This window comes from Monopterus albus, unplaced genomic scaffold (genome assembly GCF_001952655.1).
Source record: "Monopterus albus unplaced genomic scaffold, M_albus_1.0 scaffold41.1, whole genome shotgun sequence".
Taxonomy (NCBI): domain Eukaryota; kingdom Metazoa; phylum Chordata; class Actinopteri; order Synbranchiformes; family Synbranchidae; genus Monopterus; species Monopterus albus.
Window position 1 is genome coordinate 3491840 of NW_018127921.1, and position 23464 is coordinate 3515303.

The window sequence follows — 23464 nt, forward strand, 5'->3', positions numbered from 1 at the left end:
TGATGATGATGAAACATGTTGATAGCTATTCAGTGTCTTGGTCAGGGATTCTTCAGCAACACAGATATTTGCAGACAGCCACTTGCCACAGTTGTTGACTATCTGCAGTGCAAGGTTTGTACAAACTATTGTAGAATTTTGTAGAATCAATCATCAAACATTCATTTTATGATGAACACGGTGGATAAAAGGCTGGTAATTTATGCACCCAAGCTGTTTTTCACAGTTGAAGTGAAATACAGTTTGTGTATATACTGTATTTTTCATGCTTGCACTATAAGCAGTTGAAAAGGATGTGATTCCATTTCTGACCACCAAGTGTCAGTGTTTTCCACCAGAGTCTCAGTGTAACTGCTGTTTAGCTTTCATTCTGATTTGGTGGCAGATTTCATTTCTTGAAGGCCAAGGATTGGGTATTTCAAAGGCTGATCCAAAATCTGTCATCAGTGACTACCGAAACACTGTTTATGCTTTTCTAGGGCTCAGCAATGGATTAGTACATCTCTGTGGCAGAAGTGACAGGTTGTATGTAAATAAACCTAATTTGCTTCTGCTGACAGAGAAGCAGACTGAGAGAAAAAGAAGAAGATGGAGTAATATGTGGGTAAATAAAAAACAGAAAGAGCAGGGAAAAGACAAAGGGTAGCAAGAAGATATTTGACATTGTGGAGTAGGCGGAAAGGAAGCAATGAATAATAAAAGATGGGGGAAAATTCACAGTCTTTGGTGCAAATATGATGTAAACCAGGAGGTACAGTAAGGAGGTAAGATAGGGGAGGTGAAATATGAAAAGAGACACACAATAGACCAGACAGAGCAAAGGATAAAGAGGGCAGTGCTGAGAGAAAAGAAGGTGAACAGAATAAAAAAAAGACATGGGAAGAGGCGACAGAAAGATAAATGGAGACAAGATAAGTGAGAGGAGAAAGGAAGGAGACAGAAGATGAGAAACAGAAAGATGAGAGGAGATAGAGGGCATGGGACAGAAAAAAACGAGATAAGGAACAGTATACAGGGGAGCTGGAGCATGACTATTTTATACTCTCATTTGCATATTCATTCCAACTCATCTTACAAGCCCATATCATGTTTGCTGACTCTGTCCTTCACTTAAAAATATAATTTGTACAGTGAAAATCATTTTTGTCCTTACATTTTGGACAAGAAAGGCTCTCAAACTACGTGGCAAATGATATTTGACAGTATTTCAGTGTGTCTAAATGATGTTAGGCAAATTACCCAATACTGCATTAGTAAAATACCCAGGATCTACTCTGTGAAGGCATGTTCCATTCCACAGATCTCGTAACCTTTTGTGCAGTTGATCATTTTGACTGAAGATGTCATCTTTTGAGCTTTGTCAGTGGTCTGGATGATAAATGTGATATGTTTTGATTTCAATCAATGCATATTAACCAGAAAGTGTTTCATCATCATCATCATATCATCATTGTCATTTTCACAATCATCATAACACAACACACCAAAGATTTCTGGGAAACGTAGTCTACACAACGCACCAAAGATTTCTGGGAAACGTAGTCTTTAAGGCCCTCAGTCATCATGGCTGCTGCAGTTTTTATGTAACAAACTAAAATTTTATTATTCTTTACACACAGTCTATAGGAACATTATTAAGCTAGCTAAGATACTTAGCTAATAACAGCACAAGACCTGCAGACCAGGGGCTGAGAGGGCAATGTTTCTAGAGTCATAGAAAGAGTTTAGTATTAACCCGTTTTCAGTTACAGCCCCCAAGTCCCATTATTTTCACTCTTTTTGCACTGAACTAAATTTTCACATATGCCCTGAAGATGACAATGGTTATTTTAAACCTATGGATATCTAAATTACTTTGTCATGGCTCATCTCCTCTGTCTCTGTAGATTAGTGAGATGCCTATTGATGCTTAGACTTAATCTGAAATGCAGACTTGATCAGTATTGGAGTGAAGAATCAAATAATTGTAGACCAGACTCCAACTTTTACCCATCTTGACTTATTATGCATGCCACCAGCACAGTCATCTACAATTAATACTTTTTTTTTTAAACTTTTGTGGTTTAGCTGTTACTATAGTAACTGGTGCAAGGTTCATAAATGCAGAAAAGTGTAAGGGTGTGGATGTCAGGGTGGTGGGTGAAAAGATCTGATTTCATGTACAATCTCATTCAAGACATTGGCTATAACATTTTTATTATTTCACCATAGCAACAGCCTTTCCCCAGCCCTTTCCCATTTACTTAAGGTGCATATGTTAGCTATGATATGTGGATATTGGAGAAATAAAATATTTAAAATGTTTGAAGGGAAGATACTGCATGTATGACAGCTTGCCATATGGCTAGCATGTTTCACCATAAATTCTAATGTTGTTTGTTATTTCAAATCAACCCCATGAAATTGTCATTTGTATGAGATAAAGCTGGTCTTACAGCATTATGTGGAAAAAAATCATAATAAAACAATAAGGGTAGCCACTGACTACGCGATTGTATGCTAAATGTTGTCCACTTAATTCAGTTCAGAGATGAGGCAGCAATATGGGGCCCAATTACACCCTGACCAAACTCTTTCTATGCTTTCCAACTACTGAACATAAATAAATGAACACAACAATAAACATTACAGAGATTTAAAACCTGAAACAAAACAAAATGTAAACATTCTAAACACAGCAACAAAAGACGTACATCATGAAGTGACACAGAAATCTGTAACAGTTATGTCCAAAACACTTTTGGGATTGCTAGGCCAGCACACCATGTTAAAGATTGTATAATAATATTTATCTGCGTCATACCTAGATATAAGATAACACACTATAAATATGTTTACTTCCAGCCAATTAAAAACTCAGAGTGAAATTTTATTATTCTTTACACACAGTCTATAGGAACAGGATTAAACTAACTAGAATACTTAGCTGCTGTGGGGGGGGGGGGGCAACATAAATATTTTAAAGACATAAATAGGGATATTTTTGAAAACACGGTGTACAGCAAACAAGCTAGCTTTTGTTGTGAACACACTGAGAAAGTGTGCTAATCACATATATTTCAATAAGTGATGATTCCTAAGTTAACAGGACTCTTTGGCAGTGAATCATTTTCATGTGATGGTGACACAACTTCTGTTGCATATTGCAGATCCTTTGGGAAAAACACAAGGGACAGCATAACATTTGAGGGGATGGGTGAAAGGAAAGAAAAGAGGTGGAAATCTTTGAGGAAGTATGAAACACTTTCCATAAATAGTACTGGGTTTAAAGATGGATGTAGAGATAAATGTATGACAAGGAGGAGGGGGAAACATAGCAGCGTCTTTTTTTGTTTAATCCCTTGTTCTTTATAACCCCTCTGGTCAACTTGCCAGTTTTAGAAAGAAAAAGAAGAAAGGGAGGAGGGAGAGGAAAGCCAGAGGGGAGCTGATCAGGGAAATAAAGTGCAGGAGTTTGACATTTGTAGTCCTTAGATGAATTTTTGTAGTCCTTGCAAGAGACAGAGTTCTCTCAGATAATTTTCCATGACATAGTAGTGAACTTTCACCTTTGAGGGTGAAATCAGTTTGGAAACAACCTCTGAACAAAGAACGTTTGCTTTAAAGCAAAGTCAGTGGTCTATTAATTCCCTTCATTAAAACTATTGTGAAGACTTTTATGAAACCAGCCATAGCCCAAGTTATTCCAGTTAATTTGTTTGACTGCTTTTTTTGCCATGATGTTAGTCTTTCATTGTGTCCAGATACTGATCATAATCAAGCATCAAATAAACAAAAGCCTTTTTTGGAGAAAAAGTGACAAGTACAGGACATTTAAACTCCAGATAAATGCATTGTTCCCCGTTGAAGACTAGCATGCGCAGTTCTGTCTGTAACACCTGGAGGATGTTATTGGTCATGAGAAGATAAAGAGAGAATCGGCTGTGGACCATATTGGGTAGAGCATCCAACCATTGTCTCTGACCTCATGTTTTTGAAAGATCAAGCCATCCATGAATGGGCAATCCAGTTCCTGTTCTACATTTAACACCCCTAACAAGTCTCAAGATACAAGACTCAGGAGACTGATTTCCTATCAGTATATAATCTGTATGTGTTCCCAGTATTGTTTCTGTGATGTTGACTGTACAGTATAAATGACATCCAAAATGTCTCCTTCATTTCCCCCACGCTTTTCAACATTGGCTGACTCTGTGGGACTTGGAGGTCCAAAGGAATGTCAGAGGAGCATTAGGCCAGACAAGGGTGAAGGGTCCTGGGCTGGAGTCCTGGGTTTTTGGAGGAACTGCTGGCTTTCAAGAGGTTGAGGAGGAGATACAAACAAATTAAACACTAGGCACTGCCTGATACCACAACATTTTTTTATTATTGTGAATACTGGTCCAATTGCCAAGATAATACTGTAATTCCCTGAAAATTTATTCCAGTTTTTCAAATACTGATTGACCGTACACCATGTGTGTGTTGTAAGAGCATAAATGATATGTTTCATACTAGAGAGAATACCAAATCATTTTTTTCTCTCAGCCAATATAAGGGTAAATTCACCAGCAGCCAACAGCAGCAGTCGGTGGTTGGTAGGCGAATTGGATGGTTGGTAACAAGTACTGCAGTGAGAATGGCTCCAAAAGGACAAGAAAATCAGGAAGCAGATAAAGTATGCATGTGAGGGAGTGGGTTAGAGACAGGGACAGAGAGGGAGAACATTAAAAATAGAAAGAGGACAAAGAGAGGAAGACAAAAAGTGGGTGAAAGGTGTCAGTTGGAGAATGAGAGGGAGATATACCATAACTGTCTGTGTGCAAGCTCATCCATCTCTCTCCTCTTTGAGCCCTTTTAATTTCACCCCTTCCAACCTTCACCTTTTGGATAAACCCTCCCCTGTTCTATTGTTCCTCTAGGCCACAGAGGAGATCTGTTTCTCCTCCCTGTCCTCCCCATCTGCCTCTCCATCTCCCATCAGTGGCTGCCTCTTCTTCAGCTCTCTCTGGTATTTGGCCATCAGGGAGGCATAGATGCAGCCATACGCTGCGGCTGCAACCATCATGATGCAAACAATGCCACACACCACACCGGCAATCACCACTGTGCCAATGGCACGGCGCACGCTTGCGGGCCGGTAACGGGGACGGACACAATCCGACAGGGCGTCCCCACCTCCACCTCCACCTCCTCCTCCTCCACCTCCTGTATTGGAAGGGGAGTCATCAACAGTGTTGCCACTGTTGTCAGAAATTGGTGTTGCCCCACTGGGGTTAAGAATGTTCCTTCTGCAGGGAGGAGCACCTCCTTGTCCAGAACGAGCTCCCTCACCACCACCTCCTCCATTCTCATCTTCAAGGTGGAGGCAGTAGTTGAACATTTCCACTGGAACACCACGGATGTCTCGCCCACGCAGATCCTTTGGTAGCGTACACTCCACAGCGTCCACCTTGCCCCCTGATAGAGAGGGAAAGCGGTGTAGAGACAAAGGAACAGGGAGTGGTCATTTATAAAATGCCTTATGCCTGTAAAGCACTTCCAATTAACTGAGAGAGAAGAAAGAGACAGAGAGGGTAGTTGTGCCAACAGCAGGATGAGTCATTCATCACTTAACACACAAACTGGGTTTGCTGTGCCCTCTACACTAAGTTGAAGATAGCCTCCACAAAGCCCTTCTATAATTCATGAGATGATATGCCAAGCTTCAGCAGAACACTAGTGTATGTTTGGAAGAGAAAAATATCTGAATTACTAATTCCCACATGCAGGGCAGGGTATTTACTTTGTTTTCATCACATGTTGCATTTGTTTCCATGCATAGTATTTGTCTCGAGGTTGCATGTTAGGAAGCCATTGATCTGTGCCCTTAAAAATGTTAAGCATTAGAAAAAGCAAAGGATCAAAGAAAGACAGAATGAGGAAAGTGGTATTTCGTCCCAGATGCTTTTATCTCAGCATGTGACAAAAGAATCCCCTCTGCAAACACAGCTCGCTCTCTTCAAATATCTCCACATATCCCAGCTGTGTGTGCTTGAAGCAGACAGAAGTCAACACGGATTGCTGTCCCTAAGCTTTTCACACTTCTCTGGTGCCTTGTCTTACTTAACTACTGTCATGCTTTCATTTTCAACTACAAAATGTCACCTTGTAATTTTCTCTGCTGCTCTGATGATTATTAAATTATCATGTCTGCCGTGTGTCAATCTCTGTCTCAAGTGTACTGAACTGAGATGGAGAGCCAAGCCCAGAAAGCGGAAGAGGAGAGTAGGAGGAGAATGGAGCAGAAAAGGAAGAGATGCTTCATTAGTGGGACAGCTGAGGCTTGAGACGCTGAGGTGAATATAGATTTTTACACATGAACAGAGAGCAGAGAGCAGCTGTGCTTATCTGATGTACTAACAGCCAGCAGAGACATGGAGATAACACACACGGTACACAGAAACACAATGAGCGTGTTAATGTGCATTCACACACCAGTGCAGTTATATTATGTAGAGAGAAGCACAGGGATGCACCAATGGAAACACACACCTAGCCACCTTTCTCAGAGGTAAACTAGCATGCTCTAGTTTCTGCCCACTGCTTCCTGACTATCCTATCCACTAATTCAGATCAAACATGGCTAAAAATCAAACATCCACCTCTGTATAGCAGCCACTCCATCCAGTGTTTGAAATCGCGAAGGTTGCAGTCACATTCCCAGGGGTTGTGTCCCAGTTCCAGGTGTTGTAAGTTGGCAAGGGGCTCAAATGCTGCCCTTTCTAAACCGTGAAGCCTGTTACCTGCTAGAGACAGCCACCTATGGAATAATGACAATAAAATTCATTTATTCTCTGAACTCCTACAAAAGAGAAGAATTTACCCTTGTGGCACTGATTTAAAAACAGCTAATAACAATTCTATGCACAGTGCTACCACTGCTGGACAGTAATTACTGTTTTTAACATCTTCATCCTACTGTGTTTACTATCTTTTCCATCCTTCTGGTCTGATCATTCCACCCACTCCCAAAAATCAGATTTGCCTTATTAGCTATACATTTTCCACCATTTATTTTTTACATAGTTCTATGCTAACAGGAATACTGACTTTGACCTAGGTCATAGGTTTGACTAATCTACGACTATTGACTTTAGTATTATTATAATGTTTATATCTCTGTGGAGACTATAAGGGAACATTGGATAAAAATCATGTCAGTGTAGAAGAGTTTGTACAGATATGTATCTACCTGAGATTCTGTAGCTCATCCAGTAGCCCCACAGGAACAGAGGACAGTCCATTCAGGGACAGGTCCAAATTCTGAAGACCCCCCAGACCCTGTAGAAACATCAAGATTGATTTTATTGTTTATAGAGGTGTCTCTATATTTTTGGCCTCCCCAGCTACAGACATGAGAGGGTCAGAATATTAGGAACGTGTCTGATTATAATGTAGTCCAATACAGCACCACCTTTAACTATGACCTCAATAATAAACTTATAATTGAATTTATACATTTATGACAATTTCACAAAAACTGAAACATTTTCAGCTTCATAAACACAGATGTTAAGGTGGAAGTGTTGCATTGAATTGCATAGATTTGTATAAGTGTACAGTGCCTTGCGAAAGTATTCGGCCCCCTTGAACTTTGCGACCTTTTGCCACATTTCAAGCTTCAAACATAAAGATATAAAACTGTAATTTTTTGTGAAGAATCAACAACAAGTGGGACACAATCATGAAGTGGAACGAAATTTATTGGATATTTCAAACTTTTTTAACAAATAAAAAACTGAAAAATTGGGCGTGCAAAATTATTCAGCCCCTTTACTTTCAGTGCAGCAAACTCTCTCCAGAAGTTCAGTGAGGATCTCTGAATGATCCAATGTTGACCTAAATGACTAATGATGATAAATAGAATCCACCTGTGTGTAATCAAGTCTCCGTATAAATGCACCTGCACTGTGATAGTCTCAGAGGTCTGTTTAAAGCGCAGAGAGCATCATGAAGAACAAGGAACACACCAGGCAGGTCCGAGATACTGTTGTGGAGAAGTTTAAAGCCGGATTTGGATACAAAAAGATTTCCCAAGCTTTAAACATCCCAAGGAGCACTGTGCAAGCGATAATATTGAAATGGAAGGAGTATCAGACCACTGCAAATCTACCAAGACCTGGCCGTCCCTCTAAACTTTCAGCTCATACAAGGAGAAGACTGATCAGAGATGCAGCCAAGAGGCCCATGATCACTCTGGATGAACTGCAGAGATCTACAGCTGAGGTGGGAGACTCTGTCCATAGGACAACAATCAGTCGTATACTGCACAAATCTGGCCTTTATGGAAGAGTGGCAAGAAGAAAGCCATTTCTTAAAGATATCCATAAAAAGTGTCGTTTAAAGTTTGCCACAAGCCACCTGGGAGACGCACCAAACATGTGGAAGAAGGTGCTCTGGTCAGATGAAACCAAAATCGAACTTTTTGGCAACAATGCAAAATGTTATGTTTGGCGTAAAAGCAACACAGCTCATCACCCTGAACACACCATCCCCACTGTCAAACATGGTGGTGGCAGCATCCTGGTTTGGGCCTGCTTTTCTTCAGCAGGGACCGGGAAGATGGTTAAAATTGATGGGAAGATGGATGGAGCCAAATACAGGACCATTCTGGAAGGAAACCTGATGGAGTCTGCAAAAGACCTGAGACTGGGACGGAGATTTGTCTTCCAACAAGACAATGATCCAAAACATAAAGCAAAATCTACAATGGAATGGTTCACAAATAAACATATCCAGGTGTTAGAATGGCCAAGTCAAAGTCCAGACCTGAATCCAATCGAGAATCTGTGGAAAGAACTGAAAACTGCTGTTCACAAACGCTCTCTATCCAACCTCACTGAGCTCGAGCTGTTTTGCAAGGAGGAATGGGCAAAAATTTCCGTCTCTCGATGTGCAAAACTGATAGAGACATACCCCAAGTGACTTACAGCTGTAATCGCAGCAAAAGGTGGCGCTACAAAGTATTAACTTAAGGGGGCTGAATAATTTTGCATGCCCAATTTTTCAGTTTTTTATTTGTTAAAAACGTTTGAAATATCCAATAAATTTCGTTCCACTTCATGATTGTGTCCCACTTGTTGTTGATTCTTCCCAAAAAATTACAGTTTTATATCTTTATGTTTGAAGCCTGAAATGTGGCAAAAGGTCGCAAAGTTCAAGGGGGCCGAATACTTTCGCAAGGCACTGTATCTAATAAAGTGGCTGGTGAGTGTAGAACTTAAAGCGAAACGAGAGCCTCATTGCAAAACATAATGTGTCACAGTAATCATTTTATTATAAGTATCTCATTTTCATTTTCAGTGTTGTTAGAGAGGTGTACCACCAAATATAGTGTTGTAAACTGTGCATACCTGGAATAGCCCTCTGTCCATTACTGTGAGTGAGTTGTTGCGCAGAGTCAGTCTTGTCAGGTTGGACATGTCTCTGAATAATCCAGATGGTAAATTATCCAAGTAGTTATTAGAGAGGTCCAGCTCCTAAAATAGCACAGCAAAATACATTCTTGCTTAAATATACAGTACATTAGCATTTTAGGCTATGAAGGAATCTTAAAAAATAGATGTATATCTACAAAATTACCATACATATTTATGCCTACATGCTGTTGGCAGCCATGGCCAGAGGCAATATGTTTTTGGGTCGTCCCATTCTCATGAATTTCAGTAACATCTTGGGGGAACTTATTCAGATTTGGCACAAACTTCCACTTAAACACAACAGTCAGAGGGAGTAACTAATGAGATTGTTTCTACCCAACCTTTGTGCCTGGTACAGTAACTATCCATCATTTTTGCTGTTATATTTTAAAGTTGGTTGGGCTTTGCAAAACATGAAAATGTCAACTTTTCTTAACTTCAGAGTGAGAGCAGAGGTTGTCTGCAGTTTGCTCAGTGACTCTCATCATACAGTATAAATTATTGTCCTGGGGGAAAGTCAGCATGTAAGGTCAGTGCAAAAGTGCATATGCCAAGGTACACAGCAGTGTAACAACAACTATATCATGTGCTACTGTTAGGCAAGGAAAATCTCAGTGAATTTGCTAAGCAATGTACTGCAGACCTCCAGAGAGGAGAGGTTAGCGAAGGCAGAAGCTCCCAGCAAGGCAAGCTTGTTGTTGGCTAGCAGGAGGGAGCGGCTCCCTGGAGGCAGGAGGTGCAGGGGAGGCAGTGAGGAGAGACCAGTGCCCCCGCAGTCCACCACCAGGCCATCTGAGGAGCAGAGGCAGGGAGGGGGGCAGGAGGAGGCAGGCAGCGGCAGCAGCACCGCCAGGAGGCAGAGGACACAAAGGAAGGCTGAAGGAGGAAACAGGTTAGAGAGGAGAAAAAAAAGACATGCTTAGTTAGTTCTTCCTGAGGATTATCAGTTCAGTGATTAGTACAACAGAGGAACTAGAGAGAAAGGGCAAAGAAAATGACAAGAAGCAGAAAATGTCAAAAATGATGGAGTGCAGTAGTTTTTAAGTGGAAATTATAATTAAAAATGAAGACACATGGTTAACCTGACTGTCCATGAACAGGACTATTAGTCAGTCAACCAATTTATTGCTATGGATTTTGTTAGATGTATGATAGAAAAGAAGGAGTTCCATAATAAGGATGTAGAAACCACAGCTGCCCTTACTGTCTATGGCTTCAGAGTCATGTGAAGAGTGTGGATGATTCAAACAGGAAAAAAGAAAGGAAAACAGAAACAAAACAAAGAGTGGGAGTGGGGAGGAACATTGGCTCAGCCCTAATACAATACCGGAGGCAGTTTTGACATGCTTTTTAAATGCTGAAATTATACAGCAAATTTCCATTTCCATGGATGTTTTGTGGATGTATAAACTGCACAGAGGATCTCACTTTGTGTTTGTGTGTGTGTGGGGGGGGGGTCTGGGGATGTAAAACCAGGAGCACACAAGCTTTGTGGGGGCCAGGGTCATTTTTTGCGGACCAGAGGCCAGTCCCCATGATGTGCTTTGTCAAATTTTTCCAAAAATGACTGTCAAGTTGGAGTTAGAGCAAGTGTCATCTTTGGTTAAGGGTTAAGATTAGGCAAGCAGTGGTCATGATTAAGATTAGGGGAAGTTTTCCAGAAGTGAATGTAAGTCTATGCGGGGATCCAGTAAGTGATCGAAATCAGGATGTGTGTGTGTGTGTATCTAGCCTACTCTTGTTAATATTTCCATGGCAGCAGTTTCTTCTGCAGTGGCACAAAACCATCTCTTTTCAGCAGAAGCTGTACTTGTGTGTATGTGTGTGTATCTCTACAACAGTCTCTCCTTATTAACACTCATGAGGGAAATCCCCTTTATTTTATCTGATTTTCAGCTCAGTGTTTTCCTGCATACTACAGACATTTCATCATTTCTCCTCATTAGCTCCATTTCTGTGGTTAAGAATTTCTCTTTCATTCTTCAAATTTTCATGCCCATCCTTTATTACTAGATACATTTTTCTATCATCTTTTATTACGTTATCTAGTTTTTGCTTCTTTTCTGGATTAATTTGCATGTCTTTTTGCTTCCTCTCTCTCCCTCTCCATTTTGTAATTCTTTCTCTCCCACTTGAGTGTCTTTATCTTTTTCATTCTCTTTCACTTCGAGTCTCTCGGCACTACTCTGTATTCCCTCAGTGTCTCGTTATAGTGGCTGACTTTGTTTCCATCCAACGGCTTATCAGCACAACTTATGCTTTAATTCACCATGTATGTGTGTGTGTATGTGGTGCATAAGCTTGTGCATTTGTGTGTGCATGTCTATTAAGCACCAACAGAGTGTGATATTAAGAAATTTACTCTGCCTAAACTACACACACTGATGTAGCACATTTTATTTCCTGACAAGACTCTTTGCTTCATCAGCAGATTTCATCACCTGCAATGTCTGGATCTGTTTCTCAGTGTGTCATTGCCTTTTGTCATACCATGCCTCACCCCTTCTGTGCCAATTTTTCTGTTAGTTTTTCCTCTATATTTGCTTTCTTTTCATTTTTTTTCTCTCCCTCCTTCCATTCACACATAAGATTAAATCCACTTTCATCACACATATAGGCTGCCTAGCTCTAAATGTGATTAAACTTTGAAAAACAGCCCTTTACTGGTCAGTCCACATTGTGATATGTAAAAAAAAAGTGATGATCAGGAGATATTACATAATAAAGATTTAGTCTTTGTAACCTGACCTCTGTATCTCATCATTAGTAAAATATGAAGTTCGTCATCGTGCAGTGAAAAAGAGTTGAGATGTTTTTAAGCTGGGCATAAATAGACTTCCTGTGAGAACTAAAACAAGAAATAAATCAAATCAAATCAAATTTTATTTGTATAGCGCCAAATCACAACAAAAGTCATCTCAGGACACTTTACAAAGTAAGGTCTAGACCTTACTGTTATCAATATTATTACATAGGGAAAACCCAACAAATCCCCCTTGAGCAAGCACTTGGCGACAGTGGGGAGGAAAAACTCCCTTTAACGAAAGAAACCTCTGACAGACCCCGGCTCTTGGTGGGCGGCCTTCTGCCTCGACCGGTTGGGGTGAGTGGATAGAGGAGAGACAAAAGAAGAAAAGCAACAAGACACAACAATCAAACACTGATCAGGTCGATGTGGCCGGTGACTGCTCTTTACAGGAGATCATACACATTCACCCATTCACACACACATTCACACACCGATGACGAGAGGCTGCCGCACACTGGCGCCAGTCAAACCACCGGGAGCAATTTGGGGTTCTGTGTTTTGGTCGGGGACAATTAGGCATGCGGGTAGACCGGGAGTCGAATCACCAACTTGCTGGTTAGAAGACGACTGCCCTACCTCGTAAGCCACAGCCACCCCCAATAACTGTTTATCCACTGCACAGACAGTGAATTTTAGTCTTGTTAATGATATGTTATGTCAGAATGGAAAAAAAATGTCTATTTTGGGCACATGCAACCTTAACTGCAATCTTTAAAAAAATTATTTAACTGCAAACCTGTATTTGTGGTCTACAAAGTATTTTAACAAGACAAGTCTGTATTGAGAACAATGACCAAAATTATATAATTTTTAATTTTAAAAATAGGCCTTTTGATCTAGTTTAACCAATTCTGACTTGTCATAGTAGGAAAAGCCTAGGTGTTACTGATACCAATGTCTGTTCTATTCAAGTGTGCCAATAAGTCATGATACACAGCATGCACAATACGAGGACCCTGATCCAGAAAGAGCTAATGGATTTCAGCCATTAGTAGTTTGTACCTCTTTTCTTATAACATGTCATGTCAAAATTCATTTCATTATTATTGCTAAATTAAAATCACTACAGTTTCAGAATGGCAAGTGCACAATTTTATTTAAAAAAAACTGTTCAAGCCTTATAGAAGCTATACAGTATCTTAATTTAAGCAGGTTTTTAAACAATTTCTCAAGGCAATGTTTATTTTTAAGAGGAATGTGTAAATACTACATTTCTGAGTGAAGAATTCATATTAAAATTATTAAAAGTATTTGATTATATTGTATAGAAACTATTGTGTAGTTCTGAGAATAAATGCTGACAAAAAGTTAGAAATAGCATATTTTTTTCAGGCAGATTTTACATGACTGTCCCATTTTGCATACTGCACCAAAAAGGTTCAGAAAATAAAGGCTGTGGCCTGTAAAAAAAAACAACCAAAGCTCAGAGTGTGAACATTATCTTGTTCCTATATCCATTATCTTCTGCTCAGTCCTGCAGTGTAATCCTAATCTCTGGGAAGAATTAACTCCACTTTCTAAATGGATAAAGGCAGAGGTTTAAAGTATCCTGATGTGTCTTGTGCTGTCTTAGAGGTTCAGAAGGCCAGTCTACTGCAGCATCTCCGTAGCACTATTGAAGGATTTTGCGTTAGTGATAAGATTTGAAAAGGCACAGTATTGCAGGACATTTATGTGTGGCTCAGAGGTAGAAACACCGCTATACAATTGAGAGGGAATGACAGGAAGAGAGGGATAGAGGAACTGTGTTTTTTGCTGCTTCTCCCTCACATCATGTCACATTTTAAAAATCGCTGAACCATTCATATCACCCAGTTCATATTGTGGCCCATATTTTGCAGTCTTCTTTGCCATCTCATTTCTTTCTTCCCTGCTAACCACCACCCCTTTTCTCTCTCTTCTCACTCTGCTACTATACATTAAAACTCCCCTGCACCAACCATCCACCCTCCCTCAGTGCTGAAGTCTATCTTCCAACATTTATGAGTGGTTTTAGATGCTGTTGTGGAGGAGGTGGCTGTTGTTTTGTCTTATTTTAGCAGCTCCAAATCCTCTCTGCTGTAGCGGAGCCAAACCAGAAAAAAAATATTCAGCCACACTCAACAGGGATATAAAGGTTTAGTCCAAATAGGTTCAAGTGGTTATGTGCAGTTTAATTCAGTTCAAACAGACTTCAGATCTGATTTTTTTTTATAAGAATCCTCAAACACATGCCTTAATGTGCTGACATTTGGTGCAAGTGTAGGCTGGCAATCAGCGGTGGAATACAAACTAGAAGCATTACAAGGCAATAAAATATTCCTGTTGGACTGTTATGTTTCAGGCAGAGAAGGACCCAAAATGCAGACACAAACTCTGGTTCTAATAGTTTATCAGTCTTTATTCAAAAATATGGAACTAAAGTACTGGGTGCTCTACCTGACGGGACAGAACTAAAGATTAATAGAGCAGTCAGGGAGCCAAAAACTAAACTGTGGTAGCAAACTCAGAATGACAAACCGAATCCAAAAACTGAGACAGCAGAACATCAAACTCACAAGTGTCCAGAAACAGAACGTGAAGGCAAAAGAACCGACCGGGTGTGGAGATCAAAGCGGGAGCACGGGAAACGGGAACAAGCAAGGCATTGAGATCAGATGGGCCAGCAACCAGACTGAGGGAAGGGAGGAGGATATATAGACAGGAGACCAGGAGGAAATGAGCAGCAGGTGGAAGCAATGAACAGAAATTGTGAACCGGGGTAAAGCCGGGGCCAGTGAGGTGACACAAGACAGGAAATCTAATCAAAATAAAAGCACAAAACAGGAAGCAAGTCCACAAACTATAACATGGACTGAAGCAAGATTTCTGAGGCAACCACCAAAAGTCCCATCTAGTTGTTAGAAATGACAATCAGAGCTACTGTTTAAAATTTCCTCTTGGTATTGCCCAATTGGAGGATCCTTCCAAGCTTCAGCCTAACTTTCTTTTAACTGGGATGGTTACTGGCACAAGTGTTCACAGTCTAAGTGCATGTCTACCTGTGTATGTATATTCATTTGTGTGTTTTAAGCTGTGAAAAGATAGAAATTGGACATTAGTTCTAAGTCACCTTTGAAACAACATTATTAACGACCAGAATATGTGTGCGTCTTTGTGTGTGCTTATTTAGTCACATGGTTGTCCTGTAATATCAACTACCAATTTAGTTTCTACATGTACAAAGTCTACAGATGCATATATCTTTTCTTCTTTTCACTAAAAGTGTCATTCTCACAGTTTATAAACACAAAACCTGAGCTAGATTGGACTAATTTCTGGCATCAGATGACTCCATGATAAACTCTGTGAAATGATGCGTCTCCTTGGCAACCGCACTTAACAATTCCAGGGGCCCAGCTGTCTGTAAGTTTATATCCAGGGGCCCCTGGGTGATACTGGACCCAGCTATGATGTCATCTCCGCTTCTGTTACCGAGCCCAGTTGCATGTCTCCAGGGGACAAGTTGTTTTCCATGCAAGAGGCAGACTTAGTGCTATCTTATTACTAGAGGGACCAGCTGTCCTCCATGCAATAGACTCACTCGCCCCTCTGCTATGTTTCACATGGTACAAGAGTCTGACTGAAACCCATCCTGCTGCTGCTGCTGCAGCGCAGTCTTGTGACTCCTGGTTCGGTACCTGATACAGCAGTACAGTGTCCCTTCACTTAAATCATAACTGATGAATATACTCAGTGGGAAAATATGTTTCATAAAAGACAGGATTTTCAAGCAAACATTTGTTGGGGCCAGCTTTTCTAATTCAAAAATTTTCCTCTTCTCTTAGTTTTATTTAACGGTAAATTTAATATCTTTGAGAGATCTTTTTTTTAATTAATCATTTGGGTAAAGCAAACAATTTGTCAGCTTCACCTTGGGCTTTAGGAAGCTGTGTATTGAGACTTTTTATGGACTAGACTACAGATGAATTTGTAAGGAAACTATTGGTTACTGCAGTTGCAACCCAAATCATCAAGATACTTATTTTAGTTTGTGGCATTATTCTCTAAAATAAATACAGTAAGGCATGATTACAAACATAATCAAACTATATACTGGTCAGTCTTACACAGGATCAGTACGTGCCTTGAATTGTAACAATATAGTTATATCTGAGTAAGATGGATACATGATAATGCCTTCATCTGTTTCAATAACAGAGATGGCTATGAGGAGAAGTCATATTTTAAAGACTGGAATTTTTCAAACATGATGAGAAATATTCCATCAAGATTACATGGATACACAGAAAGACACTGCTGCTCTAGTCAATTTTGTCAGAGGCTGCTACATGTCTGATCTCCACTGTAATCTGAGAGCTTATTTAGTTAGCAGATGAAAAATAGCCGGCCAGTGTGTGCGTTTTTGTGTCTATTTGTGCTTGCATCGGATACTTGTGTGAGTTTCAATCTCCATACACTTTTCTGTATACAGTTCAATATAAGAGGTATAAAAAATATACAACACACATACACATATAATATTCAGGCCACCCCATTATTTCAACATTGACAAGGTAATGCTGTGTTCCCGTAGCAACCAATTACTGCAGGTGATGTTAAAGAGAAGAAAGAAGTTTGCGGTTCACTTCAGATCTGATCATTTAACCCACATTATCCTAACCTTTCTGTATGACTCCCAGTCACAACAGTGTATAACTACTTGCTGACATACAGGACGTTTCACACACACACACATATGCACACTAAAAAAACATCAGTTTAGGATAAGCAGGAGCAGGGTGTAGGGGTTTAGGCTGTACTGGTTCTGACAGTGTGACAAGGAGAGCAGAGACACAGCCATTCTCCAAAATCTTGATCTCTCTACGTTATTTCTTGTCTTCTCTCTTTGGGATTACTTTCATTTATTGCTCTCTCTCTCTCATTCTCCATCTCTGCTGTCTATTTCTCCTGTGATAAATTCTGCATTGGTAAAACAATCATTGTTTTGACTCGAAGGGCTGAGTGGGAAATGTGTAGGCAGAGCTGTAGCTCTAATTCATGTTATCTGTATCAGTTTGTAGTGACACACACTTGTCCACACAACAGCATGGCCTATGGAAGTGTGCAATGACATTGTTTTTGTGATAGTGGCCATTAATTAGCAGGAGTGACAGGTAAGACAAAGACAGAGAATGATAAGGGGATAGGAACATAGGGGAAAGCAGTGGTGGATAAACAAATTATAGCTAAAGTATAATTTGAGGCCAGCTTTAGCAACTAACAGCTGTGGACTTCAGTATAACAATCTTTTTAATGATGTTGCATCATTTTGTGCTGAATACATTCTGAATTTGGGAAGAAAATGAAGGACATCTAGCTTTTGGGGCCCTACCGTGCAACAAAAACATGGTGCGCGGCACAGGTAGTGTGCCTCTGTTTCCTAATTTCCTACCAGCGCAATTACCATTTTCATGACATGCGCATCATGTTGCCTTTTTACCAAGCAGCATTCTGTCAACTTCACACCGGCAGGTGTGTCCAGATGAAAATGGGGTGTGTCCAGGTAAATTTTGGGCATATTGGTAATATGACTGCGCTGCTGACCAATAAAGACCAGATATGTGGTCTTCAGTCAAATCATCATTGCTAGTTAATGAGAGCTTTGACCAATTTGTGATGCACGCCTGTCTAGGTGTGTGCACAATGCACATGGACTATGCTTGTTGAGCTGCGCAGGATATGCAAAGCTTAAAAAACAAAAAAATTACATTGTGTTCATTGGGTGTTGTGCATATCAGTACATATGTATTTATAAAAAATACAATTTTGATTAGTGATCATGCACCTTCACCTCATGCACAAGCAGATCCATTTCCTCAGTGAAAAATCTTATTGACGTCCAACCTGGCAAGTCCACCAGTATGCTAGCAATCCCCCAAATATTCAAGCTCACACTTGTCTTAAAGGGGAGGTAGTATCTGTAATCCTAATATTACACTTGGTTGTACAGTACTTGAGATGTCTTATTTTGTTAATTGGATGCCTTTTTCAGAGGCTCATGGAGTGTTTACTAAGACAAATCGAGCACATCCTAAATGGTTATATTATCCAGGACCATTATCAGCCATCTTCAGTGATTACTTAGTTAAAACACTCTTTTATGCCAGGAAATGCACAACTCTATAATCACCATAGATTATGTGAGTCTATATGTAATACTGTATCAGTATCACTCAGGGAGTGCTGGGCTGGAGTGTTGCTTTTTGTGGTGCAGAGGATTATCCAGATTTATCCCTGCCAATGTCCTTTGAAAGTGGGCCAGGATCCTGTTTTATATGCTTGATCTGGCACATTCCTGTTGTACCTGCATTAAATAAACGGTGATCTAAAGAGAAGTGAAAATAAATGGGCAGCTGTGGCTTGGGAGGTAGAGTGCGTCATCTCCTAACCAGAAGGTTGGCAGTTCGGTTTCCGGCTTCTCCGGTCCACATGTTGAAATGTCCTTGAGCAAGACACTGAATCCCAAGTTGCTGTGATATCACTGGTGTGTGAAAGTGTGTGTACTAGGGAGTGTGAAAGTGCTTTGTGGGTGCTGCATTACATAGAAAAACACTATACAATTATAAGACTGTTTACCATTTAAATCTGGTGTACTGTGATTGCAGGTATGTGCATATTGGTTTCTGCATGCATTGTGCACAGCTGGATCTATTACCGGGTCACTTCAGAGGTATAAGTCTTAAACTCTGTCATAAAAATTACATTATTAAGTATGTTTTAAACTGTGTTTTAATCAATATATTAACCAACATATGTTATACAATGGATTTTAAACTTTCAGAACAGACCACAGATCACAGGGACCTGTGAGACACTGCCTGTGTGAACTGAAGGACATGTTTCATCTTTGTTTTAGTACTTTGTGTGTTGTTCAACCAAATGGCACTCCAGACTTAAAGGAAGCCAGCCATAAACTGTGCCTGCCATATACTGTGAAGATAAAACAGGCGCAACAGCTTGTTTAGCATCTAAGGGGTTATCAGGGCAACCCCCTTCAACTTCCTTTTGTTGTTTAAGTATACTTTACAACTTAATTGACGTCTGGGTTGCATCTTCAGGGAGTTCCTTTTCTCCTATATATTGTAGTGTTTCAACCTATCTCATTTAGACAACTCTGTATGCTCATGCTGACTTGTCTCCTTGCTGCAAGTAAACCAATCCCTTATTGAAAGATTCCAGTGACTTCATTGCTTCTTTATAAATTCTTTTGACAAACTCCTACATGACACTTGTAACCATGACATAAAATCATCAAAACAAACTACTTTAATTTATCCACTAAGGAGGTCAGAGGTCAAAGCCACTGTGTCCTGAAGAGAGCCGGGGGGCTGGAGCCTACCCCAAGTGACACTGAGCAAGAGGCGGGGTACACCGTGGACAGGTCACCAGTCTGTTGCAGGGCTGCTGGTTAGAGACAGACAGCCACACACACCTACACTCACTCCTACATGGAATTTAGAGTCGCCAGTCATCCTAAACTGCATGTCTTTGGACTGTGGGAGGAAGCCATAGTATCACCAACATTTAAAAAGCAAAAACAAAAAAATGCATCCCCACACTGAAGAAGCCTTGTTGCTAAAACAGTTGCCTCTGCCAGGGAATTAGTGTTTTTACGTTTGAATCCTAACTCTTGAAATAACTTTTAATTACACTGAAATCACAATTAATTATATACTTGAGTTTATAAGATGCTTTGGATTTTTTGCTAACAAGCTGTCATTTCAGTTTCTATTTAACTCCAAGTGTCATATAACAGAATCAGGCTCCATTCCAAACTCGGTGTTGCAAAATAGGAGCAAATTTTGCCTGCTTGTGTGCTTACGTGTGCGTTTTGTGTCAGATGAGACATTCTGCTGAGACCTTGGAGGCCTTGAGGCACCATATGGTCTGTGTGTGTTTCTGTTCCCCTCTCTTGTCCCTTCTCCTTCATCCTTTCTTTTCCTCAGTCTTCTTCCATTCACTATGCAACTTTGATTTACACTTTCTCCATCTTTTTTCTCACTTCAGCTTCATCATTAATGTTATATTCTTCACCTCTTGTTTGCAATTTTATTGAGTTTAATAAAACTGCATTTGTGCTTTGTTGTCACTCTGTCATTTTTCTTGGACAATTAAAAGCTAAATAAGAATATTTTCTGGAAACATGGAAATATTTTCTGATTATAAAAACATTGACCAATTACAAAGCCAAATATTGATGTGTTTGGTGAGAAATTATGAAAAAACATTGTGAAACCAGAATCCACTTTCAGCCAGTGCTTTAAAATTGGCTACCCCACTAAAAAAAAAAGACAAATAAATAAAATAAACTAACGGGTTTCAGTGCTGTAGTAGTCTCACATATTTTCTGACTTTGGTTTGATGGGGTGCTTACACCTTTCTACAGCTATTATTCTGTATGTATGCTTCTTCTATTGACTCAGTATGTTTGTGTGTGAGTGTGTGTGACAGCAAGTGTATAGTAACAACAGAGATCAGGGAGCTTCTAGGCTTTTCAAGGCAAATAAGGAGCAATGGTGATAAAGGAAAGGAGAGAGGCAGAGAAAACATCTGTTTATACTTGGCAACATTGATAATGCACATTTTTTGTTAGTAAAGTGTACAGAATTGAAGTGGGTGTGTGGGTTTGTCTTTATATACTTGTGCGAACCAACCCCTGACAAAACACCTTTCTTCTGTGGACCTTTTGGGTGGTCCACACAAGGAAAATGCTAGGATAGGCTCCTTTCATCCTAAAGAATGATCTGTCTAAGTTTCAGAAGATGTCCACATACAGAGAGTAAAGTCAGAAAAATGTGTACCAGCTTGTGCTCTAAAAGTATCATGCTCTGATTAAATACTGCTTAAGCTGAATTCATGCAATACTGCCTGTGTCTTTAAAAGGGCACAGACAGGGCAGCTTAGAAGTGGGTGGGAATCAAGCAATATTTATAACACCTGGAGCTTGATCCTCACCTTCAACTAATGTTGCATTAAATGCATGCAGACTGTAGCCCGGGTGGTTGTGGAGGCAAAAACTCGGGTCTGGGAAGAGTTCGGTGAGGCCATGGAGAGGAACTATCAGTCGGCCTTGACGAAATTCTGGCAAACCGTCCGGTGCCTCAGGAGGGAGAAGCAGTGCCCTGCCAAAACTGTTTACAGTGGAGGTGGGCAGCTGTTGACCTCAACTGGGGACATCGTCGGACGGTGGAAGGAATACTTCGAGGATCTCCTCAACCCCAGCATCATGTCTTCCGATGAAGAAGCAGAGGCTGAGGGCTCAGAGGTGAACTCTTCCATCACCCAAGCTGAAGTCACCGAGGTAGTTAAGAAGCTTCTTGGTGGCAAGGCACCGGGGGTGGATGAGATCTGCCCTGAGTACCTTAAGTGTCTGGATGTTGTGGGTCTGTCTTGGCTGACACACCTCTGCAACATCGCATCGCAGTTGGGGACAGTGCCTCTGGACTGGCAGACCGGGCTGGTGGTCCCTCTTTTCAAGAAGGGGGACCGGAGGGTGTGTTCCACCTATAGGGGGATCACACTCCTCAGCCTCCCCGGGAAAGTCTATGCCAGGGTACTGGAGAGGAGAATTCCACCAATAGTCGAACCTCGGATTCAGGAGGAACAATGCGGTTTTCGTCCTGGCCGTGGAACAGTGGACCAGCTCTATACCCTCTTCAGGGTGGGGTAGGGTTCATGGGAGTTTGCCCAACCAGTCCACATGTGTTTCGTGGATCTGGAGAAGGCATTTGACAGTGTCCCTCGTGGCGCCCTGTGGGGGGTGCTCCGGGAGTACGGGGCCCGAGGCCCTTTGCTAAGGGCCGTTCGGTCCTTGTACGACTGGAGCAGGAGCTTGGTTCGCATCGCCGGCAGTAAGTCAGACTTGTTTCTTGTTGCATGTTGGACTCCGGCAGGGTTGCCCTTTGTCACCGGGTCTGTTCATTATTTTTATGGACAGAATTTCTAGGTGCAGCCAGGGGCTGGAGGGAGTCCGGTTTGGGGACCACAGGATCTCTATGAAACCCTTCGAGTCCCACAACACTATAACAGTTACCAGTCTTTCCAAAGGGATCTTCTTGCCTGTATTGGCACATGTCACACAGGATTTGGGCTGTTATAAGGAAGTAGAGGATGAGGAAATGGCATAGAATGTAGCAAAATGTTCTGTTGAAGAATTTGCAGGATTGTGTTTGAGTTTACAATGGGTCTTGGTTCACAGTGTTTTCTGTACATATCTTTTCAGATGAGACCCCATGGTCAGTGACTGTATGTTTATGTTATGCTCAACAGTTTCCATATTCATGTCAAAATAACAAAGAGTTGTCAAGATATATTTTATTGGTTATTTCTCTTCAAAACATACCGCAACTGATAATTAAAATGAATAATCCACATCTAGTTTAACAGCATCAGTTCCTGCTTTGCGCTGATTTATATTAAACTAAAAGGTTGAAAAACACTATCATTTCTGGATGAGTTATACTACATATATTTTACAGTTTTTTTTTTGTTTGTTTGTTTTTTTTACATATTCCATCTGCTTCAAACCTCATTTGAACTATTTAAGTTGCAACAATTTCAGTACTCCAAACATTCACAAAACTGAACTGCAGCAATGTAAATATCACATCCAAAGGACTGAGATAGAGCCCTTAGATCAGGGGTGGCCAAGGGGTGGGCAATTCCACCGCTGTCCTGCTTGTTTTCCAACTATCCCTGCCTGACCTGCTGCTGATTACCTGGCTCAGGTGTGTTCAGCCAGTACGAAGCTGGAAGATACTAATTCACTTTATCTTCCCTCACTCCACTTTCATCTAAGATGGTGTCTTACACTTCAGCTTGCAAAGATGAGCAAGCTGCTCATGGCAGTCGAACGTGGAACTGAGGTCTACAAAGGCAAATCTCTTGATGAGATTGATTTGGGCATACAAAGTGAGTAGAAAATAGATTTCATAATAGAATGCAATTTATACTTAAAAATGCTTTGTTTTTTTTTTGTTCTACTCACCACTTTAGTATGTGAAATAAGATAAATTCACAAAATGTTGTTTTTATCAAAACAAGTGGTTTTGTCTTCTGAAGTTAGAGCTGTACAGAAGTCTCAAGTCAGTGAAAGTGACACAGAAGTCTTCAGTGAGAAGTCTTTGGAACCAGCTCAAGACTCCTATGGTATGAAGCCATCAGAGCTGTTACCTTGAATATCAGCTTTCTTTCC

General features: G+C 40.6%; 2 protein-coding genes across 5 annotated transcripts in view; one reads left to right on the forward strand and one right to left on the reverse strand.

The window, feature by feature from the left end:
- Positions 1 to 23208, forward strand: part of LOC109959871 (voltage-dependent calcium channel subunit alpha-2/delta-4-like) — a 30851-nt gene extending 7643 nt beyond the window's left edge. For 2 of the 4 annotated variants that reach the window (XM_020599590.1, XM_020599593.1), the window contains one exon: positions 23069 to 23208. The gene's annotated coding sequence lies outside the window, so the exon portion shown is untranslated. Of the gene's footprint in view, positions 1 to 6198; positions 6611 to 18875; positions 18941 to 19051; positions 19077 to 23068 lie in introns of those variants that run through there. The other 2 variants (XM_020599592.1, XM_020599591.1) reach the window with 2 other exon arrangements.
- lrtm2a (leucine-rich repeats and transmembrane domains 2a) overlaps positions 2955 to 23464 on the reverse strand; it is a 36049-nt gene continuing 15539 nt past the window's right edge. Inside the window, exons 3-7 of the mRNA XM_020599588.1 lie at positions 10084 to 10316; positions 9375 to 9500; positions 7214 to 7302; positions 6624 to 6781; positions 2955 to 5439 (exon numbers count right to left, since the gene is read on the reverse strand). Coding sequence (XP_020455244.1) covers positions 4898 to 5439; positions 6624 to 6781; positions 7214 to 7302; positions 9375 to 9500; positions 10084 to 10316 — 1148 coding nt within the window. The 3' untranslated portion in view covers positions 2955 to 4897. The remainder of the gene's footprint in view (positions 5440 to 6623; positions 6782 to 7213; positions 7303 to 9374; positions 9501 to 10083; positions 10317 to 23464) is intronic.